Source organism: Trematomus bernacchii, unplaced genomic scaffold (genome assembly GCF_902827165.1).
Source record: "Trematomus bernacchii unplaced genomic scaffold, fTreBer1.1, whole genome shotgun sequence".
Lineage (NCBI taxonomy): Eukaryota > Metazoa > Chordata > Actinopteri > Perciformes > Nototheniidae > Trematomus > Trematomus bernacchii.
In genome coordinates, this window is record NW_022987998.1 from 504,287 (window position 1) to 527,095 (window position 22,809).

Below are 22,809 nucleotides of genomic sequence, written 5' to 3' on the forward strand. Positions count from 1 at the left end.
TCATATACATTTCAATGACTTCATTTATTTTACGCTGTGGAGGCGCCTGACTGCAGCAGTTGGTAGAGGCTGTTGTTGGGCTGAGATGGGATCTTTAATGACTCTCCTGCATCGCCCCTTCTACACATCCTCCAGATTGAGCCAAACACCTCCAGAGATGCTTTCTGATGACTGCAGCACTCTCTGCCAGGCTTTCCAAGCTTGTTTGGTTCTCGCCTTGTACCGCAGGGTGACGCTCCGTGACATGACTCTCTTTCAAAACAGATGAATGGAGAAAATGTGAATGAATCACTCCCCATATCCATGAGCTGATTCATGTCTTCGAAAAATCAACAAGCTGTGGAGCCAATGACCAACTGGGGGCACATTGAGGCTTTTGGCAACATGCAGACTGTGATTTATCTGGATTACATTCTGGAGCCCATGAAAACAAAGCCATGCTGGCAGTAAAGAGCAAAAAAAAAAAAAAAAGAGTCCCTCTGTATGGGCTGTCTCCATAGCTTTGGGGTTAACATGCCAATCGTCTATCGTAACGTCCCCTGTTGGAGTCCAGCAGGAGAACATTTATTGCATCTCGCTGTCCCTCATTTCATGACATCTCTTGCAATAAAAGCAATAAAACATAATCAAAAGAAGAGCCCCTTTATGTCTGTTTTGAACTTGAACACAGTGACTGGAGATGTCTTTCTGTAGCTAAAGGGTATTTACCTCTGATATTAAATTGCATTTCTGGCATTCAAAATAAAATATAGATATGTTACAAAATAGCATAACAGTAAATATCCACTTTTATTTTTGGGATTCAGACCAAATACCGACTCATTTCCAACTCCACTCCTTTCACAATGCAAGTGCACTTATACTCAAATCCAATAATATCCTACAGTCCATTTTTAATATTTTATGTAACCATCTGAAGCCCTCTTCTGGCTCTTTATTGGATCTGATACTCATTGCATCTGTCACCATCTCTGCCTTCTATTCCCTCAAGATGCAAGGTAATATCAGGAAGAAAGAGCATCTACAACAAATCTAAGAAACATTAAGAAAACAGCTCAGACAGAAATACTCATATGTTTTCCTAATGTCGCATTGCTTTGAAAAGTCAACAAGGGATTTAACAAATACACCAACATATGATTGTTAATCCATGATTCCCATGCAAACAGCTCTGCAGCCTTTATGAACGCTGCTGTTTAACTACACACAGAGTTTAGAGTGGACACGGCTGATCAGCTGCGTATTGAAGAATCTGACATTGCCTTCAAGCTGGATTTCATGAGCCACTAAAGTTTATCAAAGTTGAAGATAGACAAAGAAGGAGAGGTGTGCTAGCGTTAGACAGGCTGAAATGTATCATGCATATGCAATGAGATGGAAGAAAGGCTTTGAAAACAATTTAGGTGCTTGGTTTGGTCTGCCTGGCATGTTCAAAATCCACTTCTGGGAACATGGGACTAAAGGAGAAGAATTACCCGAGCCAAAGCACACATACATATTCTATCTTGTGTGAGCCTCCAGCTCTGCATAGTAAAGAACATGTAGTGACTTGTGAAGTAGAAGTAAAGAGGACATTAGTTTAGTGTCTCTACAGTGACATGTCTCCATGCTTTAATGTTCAAAAAGCTCTTTATTGTTTATCTTTAACCATTAGCCTATTATGTACAATGTGTTGGAGATCTAGCCTACTGCATGCACTAAAACCTATATAACACACTACAGGAAAAGGGAGAACCCCAAAAAGCACAATAGGACCTCTTCAAAGGTCACCTATTATGCAAAATCCACTTGTTCATGTCTTTTATACATAAACATGTGTGTAAAGAGATTCTGAAAGTTTCAGGAAAAAAGATTCTCTCACCTTTTGTCCTGATCCATTTATATAAAAACCTCAAACAAAATGACCTAGAGAGAGAGCTGCGGTCCGCGGGGACACGGGCAAGTCAATGGAACTATGTACTTGTCCGATATTGTAAATAACAAGTCCCAGACGATCGGACGTGTGCTTTTTCGCACACTGCCCCCCCCCCCACCTTATCACCTGAATCTCCTCCTAGAGCACCATTTTGTTCTTTTTAACCAAATATATTGCAGGGGCATTGGCAGTGGCTCCTTATTTTCATCTAAAGTCAAAGACAGAGAATCAGCACTTTTGAAACAGAGGGGATTATGGGATGCTGCAATGATCTGTTTGATATTTCGAGCCAAACACTTCAGAGACAAGTTTTGTATATATATCTGAGACCTATAATATATTGATGAAAAGCAGTATAATAGGGGACTTTAAAGTGGACCTATCATGCTATATTTGAATAATATAGTGTAGGACCATACCTATATAAGGCATATTTATACTTTTTTTTTTTCAAAATACCAAACAGATCATGCATTTTAGCCATGCCTCATTTTGCTCAATTTGACAATTTCTAGCTCTGTTTTAGCAAGGGCAGATTCTGTGAGAACAGCACCACCTACTGGCCTGGCATATGTACTACAGCGTCTCCAGCGCTTTCGAACGGCAATGGCCGTGGCTGTCTCCTCCTGATTGGTGGAGTTGGCCCAATAGCCGTAGCGCCACCGTCCTGACGTCAGGACAGTGTTCAAATCTGGATCAGTTTTGATCAGATCCGTTGCAGCCCCTTTTTTAGAGATTTGGGTATGGAGGAAAATAGAGAGGGTTGTGTTTTCTGACACTTGGTGAGTTCCCTGGAACACCGGGGACACATATTCATGTATAAAAGACGTACAAAAGATAGGTCCCCTTTAAGTGACTTACCTGTTGAGTGAAACATCCTCTAATTGGAAAAAATTGGAGGCCATATTGCATTTAAAAAGGTTTAGTGTTCTCCATAATATCACTATCTGACTGACTTGTGTGTCTTTGTGTGTCTGTGTTCCAATTGTAGAGGTCCCGGAATATTCCTTTGATGGGCACAGTCACGCACATTTTCAATTGCCGTCCACGCTGCCGGCCCGAAGGACATGGGTTCAAGTCCTGGTCCGAACCCGCAAACACAGCAGCACCATCCTCAATCTGATCTCCAAGGAGCAGAGTGAATACATACGACTGGAGGTAAGACTGCTATATGAGTTTATTACATGGTTTGTTTTCGTTCAATACTCGATTCTGATTGTTCAATCGGGACATTTAGCAGTCAGACCGTTGCTCAGGGTAGCAGACCGCTTACGAGGACTCTTTGATCAAGCAACTATGTGCAGTCATATCAATCCTAAGAAACAAGTAAGGTCATTTTAACTTTAGCTGTGGACAACAAACATTAGTTATTATTATTTGTGTATTTGTCAAGACGTTGGATTTGTGATGGCTGAACTGTCACCGGTAAAGAAAAAGAGAAAAAGCATCAAAAACAGCGCAAGACAAAGAAAGAGGTTAAAAGACAGAGGAATCAGGAAAAGAAGACAGACAGGAACTAAACAATGACAGGAACACGGTATCAAGCTGTGTTTAAAGGCTGCTTAATGGATAAGAAAATGTGAAAAGACTTAGGCAGTTACGAGGCAGAAAACCTCAAGATACTTTGCAGCTAAAAAAAATTGTAAGCGGAAGCCAAACAATAATTTTGAAAGCAATAAAGTCATATTTTTTGTATGTGGATAGTAGGGCTGTCAAGTTAACGCGTTAATTAATTTGGATCGCATCCAACGTGTCGACTGCACATCACAGCGCATTATTTTGACCCTAGGTGGGAACTTCAGTCTCATGCTTTGACTGTTATGAAGACAGAGGAGCGGCATTTCGCCGACAACTGTAAACAGGCTTGTCTGTTTGAGCAACTGGCTCAATGCAGAGAAGGAGACAGCGTTGGGAGAGAGTGAAGAGAGAGAGAGAGGTTCCAGGTGTGTTGAGAATATTCAGGAGAATATTTGTCATTGTTCCAATGATAATAAACAAACATTTGCATAAAGCTTATTTGTCCACTCATATGTCGATAAGAGTATTAAAAACTTGAAAAATATTCCTCTCAGGTATATTTAGAACAGATACAAAATGTGTATTAACTATGGACATCTTGCGATTAATCGCGATTAAATATTTTAATCGACTGACAGCCCTAGTGGATAGACTTTGATACAATATTGGGTGAACGCTTATCTCCTCATCATTTTCGAAACTATTCATAGTAGAATGTGTTGATGTATTTTTCTTTGCCTCAAAAACAAATCGAGTCTGTTATGTACAATTTTGAATATAGAGGAAATGTCTCTCCTTCCTTCCATCCTGAAAAGTAACAGCAGTCATTTTCTTCAATCATAAACAGCACTTAGAATATACCGTGTTTCTATTGCTGCATTCTAACCTATCCAGACGGCAGGTTGTAAACAGCTTGTAAACAGCGGAAACAAGCAGTTGAACACAATAACACCCGCAGAAGCTGGATATATTTCCAAGAAACGTTCCTGTCAAAGTATGTTAAAGCTGATGCATTGTGTTATTTCATAGTGCATTGGGTGCATGTTCCAATAACCCTTTAAAGGAAAGTGCCTCGGGGTGAAACCGTGTAGTCGTTATTACTAAAGTCATGTTTTCCTCTTTTCTAAAAAAGGCCCACATTGCGTTAGCATAAATCTGGCTTCATGAGTTTAATAGCAACATGAGGATAGCTCCAACGTGTTCGCCATTGTTGTTATTGTTAGTGATATTTACGGCAGCTTTGCAGCGACGTATACGATAACGTCATGACGTGGCTCCTCTCTGACTCTGGTCTGTGGAAATGCAAACTGTTTCTTCTGTGGTTTTCAAGTGAACAAACCACAAACTAAGAAAGCCCCAGCATGAAACTTTAACAGTATTCATATACATATAAGTTATTGTACAGATGAAAGATAGGTCTTAACTTCCTCCCACTGCCCAAAGCCAAAATACTCAAGATCCAGGAGCTGCCGCCTTGAGATTTTGATGTCATTTTGAGCCAGAGTCCAGCAGCTGTGATTAAGAGGCTGGAGCCGATGTAACTAGATCCAGACCATACCCGCGCTAAACTAATCGCAGGCTGAGAACGTCCCCAGCTTGTTAGCGTTAGCCACCTACTGTACTTACTACAAATGCACCGTGGTAGCTGTTTAGCTTGAAAGACACAACAACTACCCATAATCTCTAGATGATTCCATGTCACAGACTTGTGACTGTTGTGGAATGTTGAAGTTACATGAAAAGCTTCAACTGTTGCTATGATAAACTCATTCATCCAGTTCCATACTTACACTGTTGTTCTCACTTATGGAAGCAATGTCACTGGTGTGTTTTCCAGGGACAATATACCATTGATATACTAGGTGGTGGTCGAGGTGGTTTCATGCTTTAATCAAATGCATTTTCTGAAGTCAGGAAAAAACTGTGGCTCCGATATTGTTAATTAGAAGTGCAGGGGACAAAGATTGAGTTTGAAAGCACACTGCCTGAACTGAATACATAAAGTGTATTATTCGGTTAATTGTCTTAAAATGTGAGCAACCTAGTAGCTACCTATGCACCACGGTAGCTGTTGGGCTAGAAAGAGACAACAACTCACCAATATCTCTATACATACATTTATGATCAAATTGACAAATGTTCTTTATCACAGACTTGGGATTGTTATGGAATGTTAAAGTTACATCTCTATATATAGTACAATTCTTGAGCCTCCAGTTACTTCACTCACATTAGCTTTCAATCATGACGTCACAAACACTCTTTCTTTTTTGATCGAATAACTCATTAAAGCCAAACTTGTCAGATCAATTAACACTTTTTACATTGGAAACATCGAACTACCCAGTATGACAAACAACAATAATGATGTTGTCATTGATGTTAACGCATTAATAACATGTTGCAATAAGTTGTAAAAATAGGCTTCAAATGCCTCCTGTAGCTATGGTAATCTCATTACAGATACGTGCTGATTTGACGCCAGCGATAAACGCTTACACTAGAACTACTTAGTAGGCGTCCTTTATCAGGAATTAACGGACACCCTGCAGCCAATCAGAATCAAGTAATGGCTGTTGACTGTGACTAAGCCGTAGCGCAACTGGAACATGACACAGCAGGATATCTGATCTAGTCCGTACATGCACTGATATTCTCAATTATGGAATGAATGCCATAAGTGTGTTTTCCAATGACAATGTATCTATATTCTCCCAGTTTGAGGTGGTTGTAATACATGTATAGTCAAGGAAAACAGTGTTTGGTATATGGTGTATGAACAGTGCAAATGATTTAGATTGAGGGTGAAAGCACACTGCCTGGACTGAATACATAAAGTGTTGTATTTGTCTTAAAGGTTTCATATCTCCCACTGGTGTTGTCCTCTGGTTGCTCTGTTCACACATGAGTTGCTCTCATCTTTGTTTATCTGCCAGCGTCCCTTTCTTTTTTTCTACGCCTGACAGTTTCCCAGAACTTCCTCTCACCCCACGCTGCAATTCTAGTTATTGACCAAACATCACTGTGTCAAATTAAAATGATTATCCATCCAACAGCTGCTGCAGTTTAACCTCTCCTCTGGTCGCCGTCTGTCATCCATCCATCTCTCCTTCCTACATTTCCTTTTAAATGTCATGTTGCTCCCTCAGACTAGCCACACGGAGAGCAGGTTCACATCATTTATCCACCGTGAAAAGTGCATTTATTCCCCGGTGCAGACAGCATGAAAATGTGTGTAATGAAATAGACCCCCCTCAGTGAAACATTTGAAACCCTGCAATGTTATCTGACAGAAACATAACCATATTGCCTTTTGGGATTATGTTTTTCTCGGTAATAGTTTTGCATGCTTTTAATCAGAGGGAGGAATTAGTATGCATTACTCTTGGCTGGTTGCAAACTCACAATGAGAGGAGCTCTTTGTTTCGGCTGTTTGCGTGTGACTTGACTTCCAAAAACATGGTTAGTTAAGATCATTTCCTTCTCCCTTGGATTGCGGTATGAGTTTGTTGTGCTACACACTTTATACTGAAATCTTCTCACAATAATTTATTTTTGGGAAAGATTATCCTAAATGAGAGCATTTAGTTTGTCTACTTCAAGTGGATACTAAGTAGTTTAGTTTGCTATGATTCATTTTATTTTTTAAGGGGAAACTGCAAGTGAATTAAAATTCAAACAAATGTCATGAGGCTCAATAAAGAACATCTCCTTTGAAAAAAAAGATATGAATGTTGAGTATGAAAGCACGGTAGTTCATTGCAAAACTTGTTGAACAGTATACAGTATATATGTAGCAAAATAATAAGGTCAAGTGTCCACATATTAGGATTAATGGCTTTCAATCGCATCGCACAGTCTTCTTCAGTGAATGGAGTTAGCTCAATTTGTGTGGAGCTTTCAAATAAAAAAAGAGTTAAACATGATCATGAAAACTGGGATTATATCTGGAAAAACATAAATAATTGATGACAGATTCTGATAGACAACCACAACGCTGATGAATGCTCAACGGGGATACACCATTACAAAGGACACAAACAAATCAAACATTCACTTTCTACATATCATTATTTATTATTAAATTACAGATTACTCTAAATTAGATTAATCCTTGACATAATTGTTTTGCTTTAAATTCACAACTCAAAGTATTTCTGCAATGTAGCAAAATATGTTGAATGTAGGTGGAGAAACATACCAAATGCAAACGTATCCATAAGAGCTCCCTAACCCTTTAAATATTACAGGCTCCATCATGATTTTGGGGGTTTTCTGCAAAGGCTAAAATCCCTGTGTTCCCTCCAGAGGGAGTTTCTCTCCCACACACTCCCCCCCTGCCTGAAACACCTCCATTGGACTCCTTTGTTTACTTCCATAACATAGTGCTCGTGCTTTTATTGAACAGCCCTCCAACACATTGTAAGTGATAGGCTAAGGGGCAGGACATCTCCAAGCGGTTGACCAATCACAACAGAGCCGGCCAGCTAACCAATCAGAGCAGACTGGGCTCTGGTTTCAGACAGAGGGTGAAAAGAGGTGCTGCAGTACAGGCAGTATGAGAACAATAAAGATCTATATGAACATTAAAGCATGTAAATATGTCGCAGGAGAGACACTACATACTTAAACTTGAAGATGATGCAAATAAAAAGTTTCCATGGCCTTCAGTCAACCAAACTGAACAACTGCTGGTGATTTTAAAGGGTATTGCTTTATGTTCAACACACTTGTATATTCTAAGACTGAAAGCGAACAAATCTCAGATAGTCCTATAACAGATTTATTGATAAAAAACAGCAACTTTTGTTAAATGTTGTCTAGTTTCAAACTATTGTTGCAATATCACTCTGAAGCCTCAGCCTATCTTATACCCGTCCAGTCATCTTTACTACCCACTGCTACTGCTTGTCTTTATGCTGAGAAGAATCTGGTGCAACAGTTCAGACCAGGGTGGGATTTTCACGGCGGCCATGACGGCCATGGCCGTCGTTGCCCCTCGGTCTGGCCGTTATGCCCCACAAATAATTGTACGTCCTACGGCCACCATGGCCTTTGGGCCCCTCACACTGTTAAAATCTCGAAGTTGGTTTAAAAGCGTCAGAACATGGTCTGGTTTCTGAACTGCATTATGCTGCGTTCAAAACGGACGCGATGCGAATATTCGCATTAGAGATGGGCGAGTCCTGATTCATCCGGATCATTAACCCGGATCCTAGAAATGAGCTGGTCGTGACGAGTCTCCCCTCTCCATTAACCCGAGTCCTTGAGTCCCACACTTGGTGTGACGTACAAATTAAAACTATAAATTGCGTCACTCGCTACTCTCTTTATAACATGTAAAATCACATTACACATTACAACGTACCCCAGTCCATCTACCTACCCTTTAGCAAGTATACAGGATAGCTGCCTGCCAGAAGTTATCGTTTGGCTCAGGGGAGGGGACGCGGATCAGTGAAACTTCCTGCAGACTCGTGGGGACTCAGAGGAGCCGACGGCTCCTAACCGTAATAGCATAGCAGATCCAGAGATCCATACTCGTCATGTGCACGAGCATAGCCCCTCCTCCAGCACCCGGCTCCCGCGCTATCAACAGCAGACTCGCAGACTCGCAGATTCGCAGATTCGCAGATTCGCAGATTCGCAAATCCTGACTCGCTGCAACACACAGCGGATCAGACTCGTGCGGACTCGGAGCCGTAACCATATAGCAGCAGATCCAGAGATCCAGCAGACTCGTCCTCATGCACGAGTCAACAGCAGACTCAGATTCGCCAAATCGCAAAATAACCCTTTTTTTTTGTGATCAACATTTTTTATTAAAGCAAAATACACTGTGTAGCGGAGGTTAATATAACGTCAGTTTAATAGATAGATAGATAGATAGTACTTTATTGATCCCAAATTGGGAAATTGTTGTTACAGCAGCATAAAAGGCATTTTACAATAAAACAAAACTACAAAATATACAAGAATAGAAAGAAAAATAAAATAAAATATAAAATATACATGTCGAAATAGAAAATATACATGCAGATATTATATATATATATATACAAATATATATATATATATTCAAAATATATGGAATAATAATATGCTCGTGAAATGCATCAACTTTTCGGTTTCACCGATAGGATTTCTACGGTCTTGGTGATGCTGACTCATATGACTCAAATGACTCGTATGATCTGGATCTCTTCAATGACTGACTCAGAAGACCCTGAGTCCGTAAAAGGATCCGGATTTGCCATCTCTAATTCGCATTGCTCTAACCGCTGGAGTTTCACCGCGGCTGTCAGCTGTGTTTACTCCTGTCATTCAAACAGGACGCGCTGGAGAAGGGGCGGGGCTTATATCCATGTAAATACTGTGGTGGAAACCAACTACGACAAAATTAACCTATTTTACCGTGATTTAATTGTAATACACGTTTCAAAATGATGCCGAAGTAACTACATACTGATAACGGTTAGTAAAAACCATGAATTAATGCTTTGACAAGTGTACAGACAAGACGGCAGGCGAAAAACCTTTTAAAATGCCTGTTTTCTGAATGGAGATCGGATCGATCCGGCTAAACTAACCTGTATCTGCTCCGTCCAAACTCACAACAACGTCCTAAAGACAGAATTAAAGCAGCGACTGTATTCGCCATGACACAGACAGTCTTTCAGACAGATATGAGGAGCTGTGAGGAGTAGATTAACGAGACTCTCGTACACACACACACACACACACACACACACACACACACACACACACACACACACACACACACACACACACACACACACACACACACACACACACACACACACACACACACACACCACACACACACACACACAGTTCATACAGTTGAATGTTGGAGCTTCACTGTGCACTGCTGAATGATGTATGTGCAGAGTTTGACCCTTGAAGGCTGTTTCTTCTGAAATGGAATATATTTGTGACATATTAATAGAATTTTAGATTTTTTTATTTGATTTCGGATTTGTGAATGGGAGAAGTAGTAGATGGAAAACATACCAAACACTCATTATTCAAAGTAAAGTATGGTTTATATACGGTAATACTAAGGAGGCATAGGCCTATATGATTATAATGTTTGACATTATTGATATTAAAAAAGTGATTAGTTTTCCATGTCATCCGTGTGTTTTTCTTATCAGAAAGTGAAGTTATTTATTTGTAAGCTCCAAATCCAAATGTTTCCCTCAATGGCCTTTGTGCCCTGGCATGTGGCCTTTGCGCCCTGAAAAAATGTGTGACACCAAAGGCAAAATGGCCTTGCCCCTAAAATGACGAAAATCCAAGCCTGGTTCAGACACCCTCCAGCAGTTTGTCAACAAATCATTGGCTCCCCACTTCCAACAATAAAATCCCTATAGCGAAACCAAGTGTTAAAAGAGAATCATTTGAGATCCCAGTCATCCAGCTCGCCTCCTGTTCCAGCCGTTACCCTCTGAGGGACTATAGATCACTGCCGCCAGCTCTGCACAGCCTACCCCATCTGTGTAGCAAGGGCACCGTCACTGCATCTTGCTTTTAGCACCACCCAAGAAGATTGGGATTGGTTTAACACTGGAACCACCATGGGGGTCATATTTCCCCCCATGCGTTTTCAAATACATGTTTCGCTGTTGAAATGTATGACTCTTGCTAAAATGGGTTTATTTACCATCTAGTAAAATATGGTGGTCCTGGGAATTGGGAAAACATGGTGAGGGCGCTCCATTTCTTTCCTCCAATTTTCACACGTTTCACACCGAAGACTAACAGTGGTTATGCTGTGTTTACCCAAACATCCATTCCTGCACTATGTGGTCTTGGTCTATGTCACCAGACTTCCTTGGCACTGGAAGAAATATTTTGTGGATGAGTTTACATCATACAGTAGTTAGGTGAAAGTCATACAGACAAGAAATAGTAGCAGCGGTATTAGACCCAGAGGGCTTTGAAGTTGGTACTTGACGCCCTGGGAATCAGACCACGCTGGAGTTGTGTAAAACTCTTTAAACACATCACAAATGTCCTGAGCAGCCTTAATCCTTGGGTACAGGAACAGCATTTTCAAAAGAAAACACCACATTGAATATAAGACATGTTGACTGTGTGATATGACTCTTATCAAAAGATAAATGTCATTTGATCATCTTGAGATAAAGCCTGCCTGTTTTATATTGTGTTTTTTATTGTTACAAATTAAAATGTCACATAACCAAAGAACTGCGTTTTGAATTTACGTGCACTGTGTGGAAATCGTTGGTCTAATACGTTTTAGCAAATGCACTTAAAATGACTACTATTATAACAATCAAAACTTGGTAACCAGTTTTTTAAAAGTTGGTTAATTTGGAACTACAATGTATATTTCACTTGATCTTACTATATACAGTTGCATAACGCACTAACTGTTAACATAAGTGAGCAAAATAAACTGCAATTTATGGAATTGATATTAGCCAGTTAAATTAGCAGGACACTGACCTGTTATTGAAATCCACAGTGACCAGATAATGTTGAAATGAACTAACACAATCATGTAGGTTGCACACAAATCAGTCCTCACCTTCTTAATAATGTTTTGGAATTATATAACACACCTCGAAGACTTTACTAGATTAAGTAAATCCAAGATAATTTTATTTTAATTTACATTTGCTTTTTGCGATGTTATTGGTTCTCCTGTTTCTGAACCAATATAACAGAATCTTGTGCGAAGTAGAACGGATCAATCATAATGAATTTATTAGATGTGCCACATCATCTCCGACTGACGATGGTTTTGTCAGAAAACAGATCAACTCCGGACAACGCGCAGATAGTGAAAGGGGAGGAGAATTCTGTTTGAGATAACCAGCCAATGAAGGCCTTCTACCCCCGGCCTACATCCTCTGAGTCAGACTACAAGGGCACCAAACGCTCATGTCCACTTTCATTTCATTTACTGTCATGCTCCACATGGAGACCATTTTAAGCTTTATTCCATCAGTAAATATGTTAACCTCCTACCATGTGCTTCCTGATAGATGTGGACACCAAGAGCAGCAGAAACAATTAGGTGAATAATTTTAAATCATCAGTACTTATTTTCATAATTCAACCACAAGCCTGGTGTTCTCGTAGTGTCGAGGCCAAGGTTCAAAAACGGGTCTTGAAATAAATAATTAAACTACAGTTGTCTTTTTATTCGTCCTAATGGTTTTCGAAGGACAACTCTCACTTTCAGTGGCAGCAAATGCACCTGAACAAGGACCTTTTCAAAGTCAGTCTAAGAAATAAAGATCTCTTAACTGACATCTAAATCGGACAGACAGGCTGCAGGAACATGGGCTGATATAAATAAATGACTATGTTTTAATGAATGTATACAATTCTAAAATAGACCATGAGAGGTCCTGTAAAGTAGAGCAATGATACATTTTGATCCCAAAAATACAAAATGTGAATAATAATAATAATAATAGCTTGATTTTATATAGCACCTTTCAAGGGACCCAAGGTCGCTTTACAACTAATATAGGAAAAACAAACATAACAAAACAAAAGTCAGACAGACAAAACAACAGATCGATTAGGGGCCGAAAGCCTTGGCAAACAGATGGGACTTGAGGGCCCTTTTGAAGGCGTCGAGTGTGGGGATGTTGCGAATCTCCGCAGGGAGAGCGTTCCAGAGGGTGGGGGCTGCCACACTGTAGGCTCTGTCCCCGAAAGTTCGCAGTTTGGTGCGGGGGGTGGTAAGCAGGCCAGAGTCTGAGGACCGCAGGTTCCGGGGTGGGGCATGTGGGTGAAGGATGTCCGATAGGTACTGGGGGACATGGGCATGGAGGGACTTGTAGGTAAGGAGGAGTACTTTGTACGATATACGGGACTTGACCGGCAACCAGTGTAGGTGGATGAGGGTGGGAGTGATGTGCTGCCACGGCTTTGTGTGTGTGAGTACCCTAGCAGCACAGTTTTGGACATACTGGAGCCTGTCCAGGGTTTTTTTGGGAACCCCGAACAGGACACCATTGCAGTAGTCCAAGCGGGTGGTGACAAATGCATGCACAAGGGTTTCGGCAACCAACTCCGAGAGTGACGGTCGGAGTCTGGCAATGTTCCTCAGGTGGAAAAAGGCCGATTTGGTCACAGATTTGACGTGGGAATGGAAGGAAAGGGTGTAGTCAAGGATGACACCCAGGTTGCGGGCTTCAGGAGATGGGGAGATGGAGCAGCCGTCGACCTCGAGGATGAAGTCACCAACCTTCTGGAGCAGGGCCTTGGGTGCCACAACCATGAGCTCTGTTTTATTGCTGTTCAGCTTAAGGTAGTTGGAAGACATCCATGTTTTGATGTCATGCAGGCAGTTGATGAGGGACTGAGGGGGGAGCTGGGAGGATGGAGTGGTGCTGAGATACAGTTGGGTATCATCAGCGTAACAGTGGAAATTGAGTCCATGATGTCGGATGATCTGGCCGAGGGGGAGCATGTAAATGGTGAACAGGAGGGGGCCAAGCACAGAGCCCTGGGGTACACCGTGGTGGACTGGGGCCGGGGGTGAGTTTGAGCCACTAATGGAGACAAACTGTTTCCTGTTATGGAGGTAGGATGTGAACCAGGACAGCGCTGGGCCATAAGGTGCCAGACAGAAGAATAATTCAAATACTGTATAAAATATGTTAACATCAAACAGATATTACAGAAATGCAATTGCAATTGACCAACCACAGACAAACAAATACTCTCCATCAAATTAATATTGCTGTATTTGATCAAAATTATAATAATCCGATGGCAAAGTGAAAAGTTCAAAATAGAGTCTAACACTGAAATACCTATGAACTCAATCAAAAGGATACATGGAGAGAGGCAGAAAAAGAACTTAACTCAAGGCCCAACCAAGGCAGGGAAGGTCACACGGCGTCCAAGCAGGTCCAGGATGAATTTGAACATAATTCCATTGATCCCACCATCAGGGGATTTCCATAAAGGCATGGTTGACCAAGAACGTCCGAGTAATCCAGCTGGTTTTTGTTCCTTTTTGCTCAGTTTTCCATTTGTACTCCCTGAAGAAGCTGGATATAACTTTGAGTGATCTCCTTGTTCAGTTCCTCTCTTGTTTCAATTTGATTGTTTTCTCCCCTTATTTACAGCTCACAGGTGTGGCTCGTTTAGCAACTCACATTCCTGATCGGGGAAGGAATATTTTTAAATGTTTTAGCTTTAGGTGCTAAAATGAAATAAAATCAACAAAAACAAAAGAAACATATGCCCTTGTTGGTGCCCAATCCCCCCCTGATGTCATAGTTAAAAGTGATGTTATACTGTACTTTATTATATTGAGTATACAAGGGGCTCAGAATGTTAGAAACACCTCTTAATATACTGCAGATCAACGGTCATCTCCTTATGTTTAAAGTCAATCAAAACCAAAAGCTTCTATACATCGTCCCGTACTTGTATTAACAGTTTGTTTCTTTAAAACCACCACTGCAGCAAACCATGGCTGATGACTGGTTAGTGTTGAAGGCTAGAAAGGCATAATTGATTAAAATAAGTCATTAAATTCATGCAGGGCTGGAGTCACTTTGCCATTTGGACGCTTCATTATGTTCACTTTGTTTGGCTAATTTGTTTTTTAAAAGGCATATTACCTTGACTGGGGAATGATAAACACATATTTTAATGAGAGACATGCAGGACAAAACTAGCCAGTGCACAGCCGGCCGAAAACTGTAGAGTTGTTTTCAGACAAGCTTTTCAACATGTAAAAAATAACGTTTCTTGGCCTAGGGTTAGGGTTAGGGTTAGGCTTTAAATGGAACTTATATAAAGAACATTTTCTGTATTTAGTAGAAAATTGCGTTATTTTTTGTCAGAAAACTTTGAAGTTATTCCTAAATGATTGGAAACGTTGCTTTAACAAACACATGGCATGTTTCAGTTGAGACAAAGTTGTCTATAAAGAGTATTTAACATTATCCTCATCTGCCTTTAGGCTGGTAAGAACTCAAAGTGATGCCAATTGCCAAGCAGCATATGGTATTATTTTTATGACCAAATCAATATCTAGTCTCTAAAGATGGAGAAACTGCGAGTCAGATGTCAGGAGGTGGGGAAAGTAACACATTGATAGTAATGAGCAGAGTGTGGTTTCAAGTATAATTTAAAGTGGTGAGGAAACATGCAAAGCCTGTCACATATGCACATAATACAGTATGTGTTTTCACATCATTATTTAATCATGAGAAAGGTGTAGATTTATAAGTCATCTGCACGGGGCTGCAGCAGTCTGTCAAGGGAAGCATCTGGAGGATAAGAACTGTCCCTGCAGTGGGACTGTTGACTCAAAAATGGATTTACACACATTCCAACACACCTATGACATTCCTGCAAAGTCACACACACACACCCTGGAACACACATCACACAGAGAGTGAAGCAGGAGCCAAATTGCTCCGCTTGGTTCAGCTTTAATTGGGGGTAGAATCAGGTGGCTGTAAGTGTCGCTGGTTAAAAAGCGCTGCCCCAGCGGATACTAAATATAATTAATACTTCATCACACAGCCTTGAAACGAGCCGCGTTACTCGAGCTAAAGAACCTTGGAGCACTGCTTTAAAGGAAGAGGAAGTCACTAACACAGGTGGAGGAGAGGAATGGAAGTTTGTCAGACCCCAGAAGCTAGCTTTGTCTTTAATATGTTGAGGAGAAGTGGGAGCGTTAATGGTGGATAGCCACTTCTCCTTTCTCCTCACATCTCTCTGTCTCGCTGCCCTTCTCATCTCGCTCCTCTGTTTACGTGGCAGAGAAAGATGGAGGGGAGAAAATGATGCTCAGTGGGACACTTGGAGGAAATGGTCTGAAATTGAAATGAGGACGACCCACCAACCACCCTATCCCTCTTTAAATGGACTTTTCTATCTTTCTTTCTCAATGACACACACACACAAATGCATACACACATACACACGCAGGAAGTCATGAATTTGTTTAAAACAAATGCTTTGTGATAGACATGGGATTAGCATCACGGCCAAGCCAAAATGGGACCGTTTACGTATGAAGATCTGCGGGCGGAGGGAAACAGCATGTTGCTGAAACACGTCATTTGTTTTTCCCTTATTTTAACTTATATTACATAAATTCTGTTTTCTTGCTTCCCCCTTCCTTTCTTCACTTCATCACAAGTCACCTTTCCTGTGTTTGTGTGTGTATTGACAGCAGTTTGCAAGTCAACCAATTGTCAGCTTTACCAAAGCAGTGCCTCATTTAAAATGTATGTTAGGCCAATAGTAACAGCTCGATTGACAAATAGCTTTTCCCTGAATTGTGCGTAGGGGATGGAGGCGCTTAAACCCTTAAACAAATTATGTTGATTTTGTGTTTTCATGTTTATATTTGTTCTTTAAGAAAGTTTATGTAAGATATCATGCTCATTGAATAGTGCAAATGTCAGTTTACTGTGTGAGGAGTTTTCATTTTCCTTCCAATCTTCAGGGGTTGATCCAGCTTTTCTGGCCAAATTGGCATATCGATCCACTCCTTTACCGACCAAGTCAAAATCTTTTCTTCCTCCTGATCCCCATTAGCTTTGAAACCTGAGACTCAGACTCCAGTTAGTTCAACATATTTGCCTCTGTACCCTCGGTGTTATCTTGAAATGTAGAAAGTTTTGATTTGATTTGCTGAGATTTGCCACTGGAACTTCTACTACTGTCCCAAAAAATAGGAAAAGGAATGTCTTTTGGGCCACTAAAAGCATCAAAGAAATACATATGGTACATCTTTCTGCTCAAAGAGCGACAGATGGCAGTTGTAGTTTGGAAGAAAATTGTTCCAGTTCTTGGTTAATTTTATGGTACCAGTTGCAGTTTTTTTTAAACTACGAGCGGTGCTTTTGATCTGATTTGTTAGGGTTCTCAGCAAACTCTGCAACCGTAGTTTATGCTTTCTTCCCCAGTTTGTTCTTGTGTAGCTGTGTCACTCTGCTAGGCCATGCACTTTTGTTTAACCTCTATTCAACCAGATAAAAAAAACACAATTGGGATAACATCTCTTTCCTATTGTGATCTGGCCAAGGGCATCAACAGCAGAGGGCAAATATGCACGTATTGCATATAACACATCGAGACAAAAAGGCATGCAGACATGACACAATTGTTATGCATTGTAGCAAGGATGTTTGTAACAAAAAGCTTTTGTTTGAAACTGGCCAGAGAGATAAGAGAACTTAGTTTAAGTCTTTCCTGCAGGTCATTCCAAGAATAAGGGCAATCATAAAACAGACCCCTTTCTCCAGTCACGATTTCAGCAATCTCAGCCAAGAGTGGCTTTGTACAATAGCATACATAAATGATGAGCCAAAATTGGTTCGTTTTACAGTTTTTATTTTGTCAACTGTCAAGCCTGCAGTCACTATGGAAACTTGGCTTCGTAGATAACAGATATCCCAATGTTCTGAATGATTGTCCAAAAGTCGAGTGTTGATGACATAACATGTCATTTATCTGACGCTTTTATCTAAAGCGACCTACATACTCTTCAATACATGTAGACATGTTGACTGCAGGGGATGGGAATCGAACTACCGACCCTTTGATTAGTTTGACATGTCTCCATGCTTTAATGTTCAAAAAGCTCTTTATTTTTCTCATACTGCCTGTGCTGCAGCACCTCTTTTCACCCTCTGTCTGAAAGCAGAGCCCAGTCTGCTCTGATTGGTTAGCTGGCAGGCTCTGTTGTCATTGGTCCACCTCTTAGAGATGTGTCAAAAATGTCCCGTACTATGTGTTGGAGTGCTAGACCATAGAAGCGCCAGTATCACATACTGATGTCATTGTGGTACGTAAGTAAGCAAAGGAGTCCAATGGAGGTGTTTGGGATTTTAGCCTTTCAAGACCATTCATATGCACAAAAACCTACATAACACACTACAGGAGAGGGAAAACCCCCAAAGCATAATATAACCTCTTTAAACTCATAGTTGTGAAATGACTGAGAAATACCAGAAACACTTCAATGTTTAGTTTTGCATGGGTTTCTTAGTTGTCTCTGTAATATAAATGTGTCTGCAAGATTGATGTTAACAAATGGTTAAAGGTGGGAAAAAAAGAGAGGCTTGCACCTTTGATGATTGATGATGCAGTGTTAGAGAAAACATGCTCAACACATGCTCAGTTACATGTATGAAGGAAGCGAGATGGTAATATTCCCGATGGATCTGCGTCAATGCCAGATAACTAATGAAGTGTTCAGGGCGTGCAGCCATCAATTTCTTAGTGTTTACCAGTGCTTCATGGTAATGTCAAGCCCTAACATTATGTGTGCATTCCAATGAGACTCATTAAGTTAATGATGGTCAAGATTATTCCAATTAAACTAACAAAACAGTCATAAAATGTGGCAATTATGATTTAAATGGGGCCTAAAAAACATGAATATTATTTACAGACCAGACTTCTGAAGTCAAAGTCAAGTAACTTAACTAATAAATGTCCCCTTTTTCCAATTGAAGATCTTCCAAGGCCTCCTCTGTGTTTTCTACAACCTCGGTGACGGGGACTACAACCTAACCCTACCAACTTATCGCCTCGACAACGGTGAATGGCACGAGGTCTTCCTAGATCGGCATGACAATGAGATGATGCTGCGTCTGGACGGAGGGGGAGGACAGCGGGAGGTCACAGGGGCGCAGGGCCGGAGCAGAGAAATCATCATTGACCCCACCGTGGTGATGCTGGGAAACACCTTCCCCTCTGGAACCAACAAGAGCTTCCAGGGTAGGTTTTAACAGAACACCTGTATATTACATTACATTTCATTTAGCTGACACTTTTATCCAAAGCGACTTACAATTACCAATTACAGGGACATTCTCCCTGGAGTAACTAAGGACTAAGTGCCTTACTCAAGGGCACACTAGTGGTGGTGTTCTTCAACCCACCTCACTATCCATTAGACCACCACTATCCCTATATATATATATATATATATATATATATATATATATATATATATATATATATATATATATGTATATCTGTGAGAGTTTATCAAAAGTAGGTTTACAGACTTTCCATGAAATGTCCAGTTTGTTTACCTCACATTGGTGGAAAGTTTGACTCAAAATAAAACGTTAATTAACTGTATTATGTAAGACAACAGAACAATTTGACTTTAGAAAAGAAGAAACCAAGATATTTAGGATCAACAAATTGTATTCAGGCAGTAGGCGTATAGATTCACACTTAAAGTATTAGCCTACAGAACAGAACCGTTTATAGGTAAGGGATAATGTGCAGCGAGGCGGTCATTATGGGTAAAAGAACACCCGACAGGCTGATCAGGAGCCTGACGCTTATTACAAGGCCACATTCTCAACAAAGTAACGACATGACTCCCAATATTAATTGAAATGCTTTTATTGATTTAGAAAATGTTTTTATTGATTTAAAAAATAGTATTATTGATTTAAAAAATAGTTGTATTGATTTAAAATGACATGCATCCGCTAAGAACAATAGTCTGTTGTTACCGTTTGAACTACGTATCAACGGTAGGAACTGCTTCGATAGCGTTTTGCTTTTTGATTGCAGATTTGAAAACATCGTTGCTTGCTTTAAAAGTAGCACAATTCATTATGTCAAACCTTGGAAAGTATCCAGATATCCCTGCCCTAATGCTAAGGTAACTGGCAACTGAATATGTGTTGCCGTTTGATGTCTGTGTCTGGACCGTTGCGTAAAAAGGACCACAGCTCTGTGTTGAGGGTTTCTGCCCCGTTACTTCTCCGCTGTTTTCTTGTCCCTCTTGTCTTTTTCTTTTCTTCGCTGCGGACTCATCAGCCACTAACCATTCATCCAAATTACTGTGCTCTCCAAATATATTAAAATGAATAGTAAAATCCTCCATGTTGCTCTCAGACGGTAGACAATGGAAAACTAAAGACAAGCAAACAGTGTATACAGTTAAATCGACCGGACTTCTTTCTGCAGATGTGAGCGTCCTTAACAACGGTCAATAAGTCCTTGACAGCGGTCTGTACTACTGGATTAACCACGTGTCACGTGTTCTGAATTAACCAATCAGAATCGAGTATTCAACTAAGCCATGTAATAAAGAAGAGATAACATCTGATCCTTTCACAACAAACACTAAATGCCATTTTTAATCCATTATTTCCCAAGCCTGGAATTAGATGAATTCCAAATATGTCAGCAAAGTACATTTTACTCTGCATTCACACTTTGGAAATGTCAAGTATGTCTGCATGGAGGCAGCTGGAGGCTGAAGGACAACTTGGTGAATGGACAAAAGGTAAAAATATACAAAATGTGCTTTAACGACCCATGACACAAAATAGTGTCAATACCAGGAATCAGTTGCCCAGGTGCTGACATTTCTAACAAAACATCCTTAATATTAACATTCAGGGTCTCAAGTCTGATTAACCAGATGAGGACAGCTATTCTTTTCCCCACTGCTCACCCTTCTGGTTTTTATGTGTTGCCACTTTCCGGCTGTGGCTCAGGAGGTAGAGTGGTCGTCTACTAATCAGAAGGTCGGGCGTTCTATCCCCTAAGTCTCGTTGGGCAACATTCTGAACCCAGAAATGCTCCTAATGGCCGCCATCAGTGTTCAAATGTGTCTGAAAGTGTTTATCGCTCCTGATGGTAGCCTCTGCAACCATGTGTGTGAATATGTGTGTGAATGGGTGACGGTTGGCTGATCATTGTTGATTGTTAGGTAAGAAACACACTATATCAATGCAGTCTATTACTATCTATGACCTGGTTTCTGTTAAATATGCCCAGATATTTGGATCAACGGCCCTATACTTTATTTTACACACACTAAAACAATTCCTCTTGAATCAGCTTCACTTAAAACTAAACTGCAGTGCACCAATGGCCCAATATTTACAGTTCATTCATTGTTCTCCCCTCTGTTTAAATGGCTGCTGTTTGCTATTAATTATTCTCTTTACCAAGGATATTCACAGTTCAAAACATTGAATAAAAACTGACAGGCTCTTTCACGAAGAATAGATTGAGGTTGCTAATATCATCATGAATTCTACATCACTTGCAACTGTGATTGTCTGTGCAACGCTATCAGCCTTCACCATTTCTCAAGGTCAGATTCACAAAAAGATATAGCCATAATGATATTACAGCAAAACACGGCCATAAATATTGAAAAATATCATTTTGCCTTTGCATCAAGAACACAGTCGGCAGAGCGATGTCAAAATCAACATTTCTCAGAAACTTAAGACAAGGAATTAAACGTGACAGAGAGAAACCATATTCGTGATTTCATATCCTATTCTAGTGTTTCGGTGCTCATCAACTCTCTGAAGATGCTAATTATTCCACTGTTACAGCATGTGACTATTAGGCTTTTCTTTGTGAACTGGGCTGTTTTTGCAATGAGGCTCATTTGCATGGAAGGGGCCAATTTTGCACCAAAATATGCACATGACCTCATTTGTAAATATGTGCAAATAGCACAGGAGCATGGGGACGCCATTTGCCTGGCATCGCAGGTACGGTTACATTTCCCTTTTTGGGTGTATTTTGATAATTACGTGGATTTCTTTTTGTCTGGTCCAGGTTCTTTTGTTGAGCCAGAGTGTTTCAGCGATGCTTGAATCAATAAAGAAAGGACACTATTGTAAAATAACACCTTCTACAAGCACAGGCAAAGGAAAGGAAGGTGACAAGCTTAAGAGGGCAATGTTTATTGGAATTATAAACAGTAGAACTGAAAAATAGCTGAGTTTTAGTTGCATTAAAGTTATTCAGACACCCATATGAACCACAGCAGTTGGACATGATTGAAAGTGTATCATGTACAGGAAAGCCCAAATGTATACCACACTGAATAATACATTGTGAACATCTACTGCATGCAGCACCTGGTTCTTACATGCCAGGTTTATGTAGGTTGTCTTCAAGGCTATCAGTAAAATGTGATAAAAACCTTGAGATTTCCTTAAAGATAATTTCCTTTCAAAGACATGGCAGAGGAGTTCAGCTGTGTTTTCTCTTGATAGTGATTGAAATAGAAAAAAAATCACATTGAAAGAGAAGAACATCAAAGTTGCTAGATCATTTTGAGGTTTTAAATTGGTGGTGCAAAACATTCTAATAATCCCCTCGTTTGTTCTGCCAAAGATCTTTTTTATAATGTGTACAGAACAGCAATTTCATATTTCGTTTTCCAAGGGAGGACAACAATGCACCTCCTTCAAGAGAGCAGTCCTTTCAAATCAAACAGATGAATGGCAGAATTGTTGAGAGTTGAACATTTTTAGAGACTGGGAGGTGATGCATAACGGAATAAATCTCCCTGAATGTTCCTTTCAGTGGGGATGGCGGAT

The 22,809-nt window shown here is 40.4% G+C and overlaps 1 protein-coding gene across 1 annotated transcript in view; it reads left to right on the top strand.

The window, feature by feature from the left end:
* si:ch211-186j3.6 (neural-cadherin) overlaps window positions 1–22,809 on the top strand; it is a 437,178-nt gene that overhangs the window by 373,468 nt on the left and 40,901 nt on the right. The window contains 2 exon segments of the mRNA XM_034117220.1: window positions 2,907–3,073; window positions 18,940–19,204. Coding sequence (XP_033973111.1) covers window positions 2,907–3,073; window positions 18,940–19,204 — 432 coding nt within the window.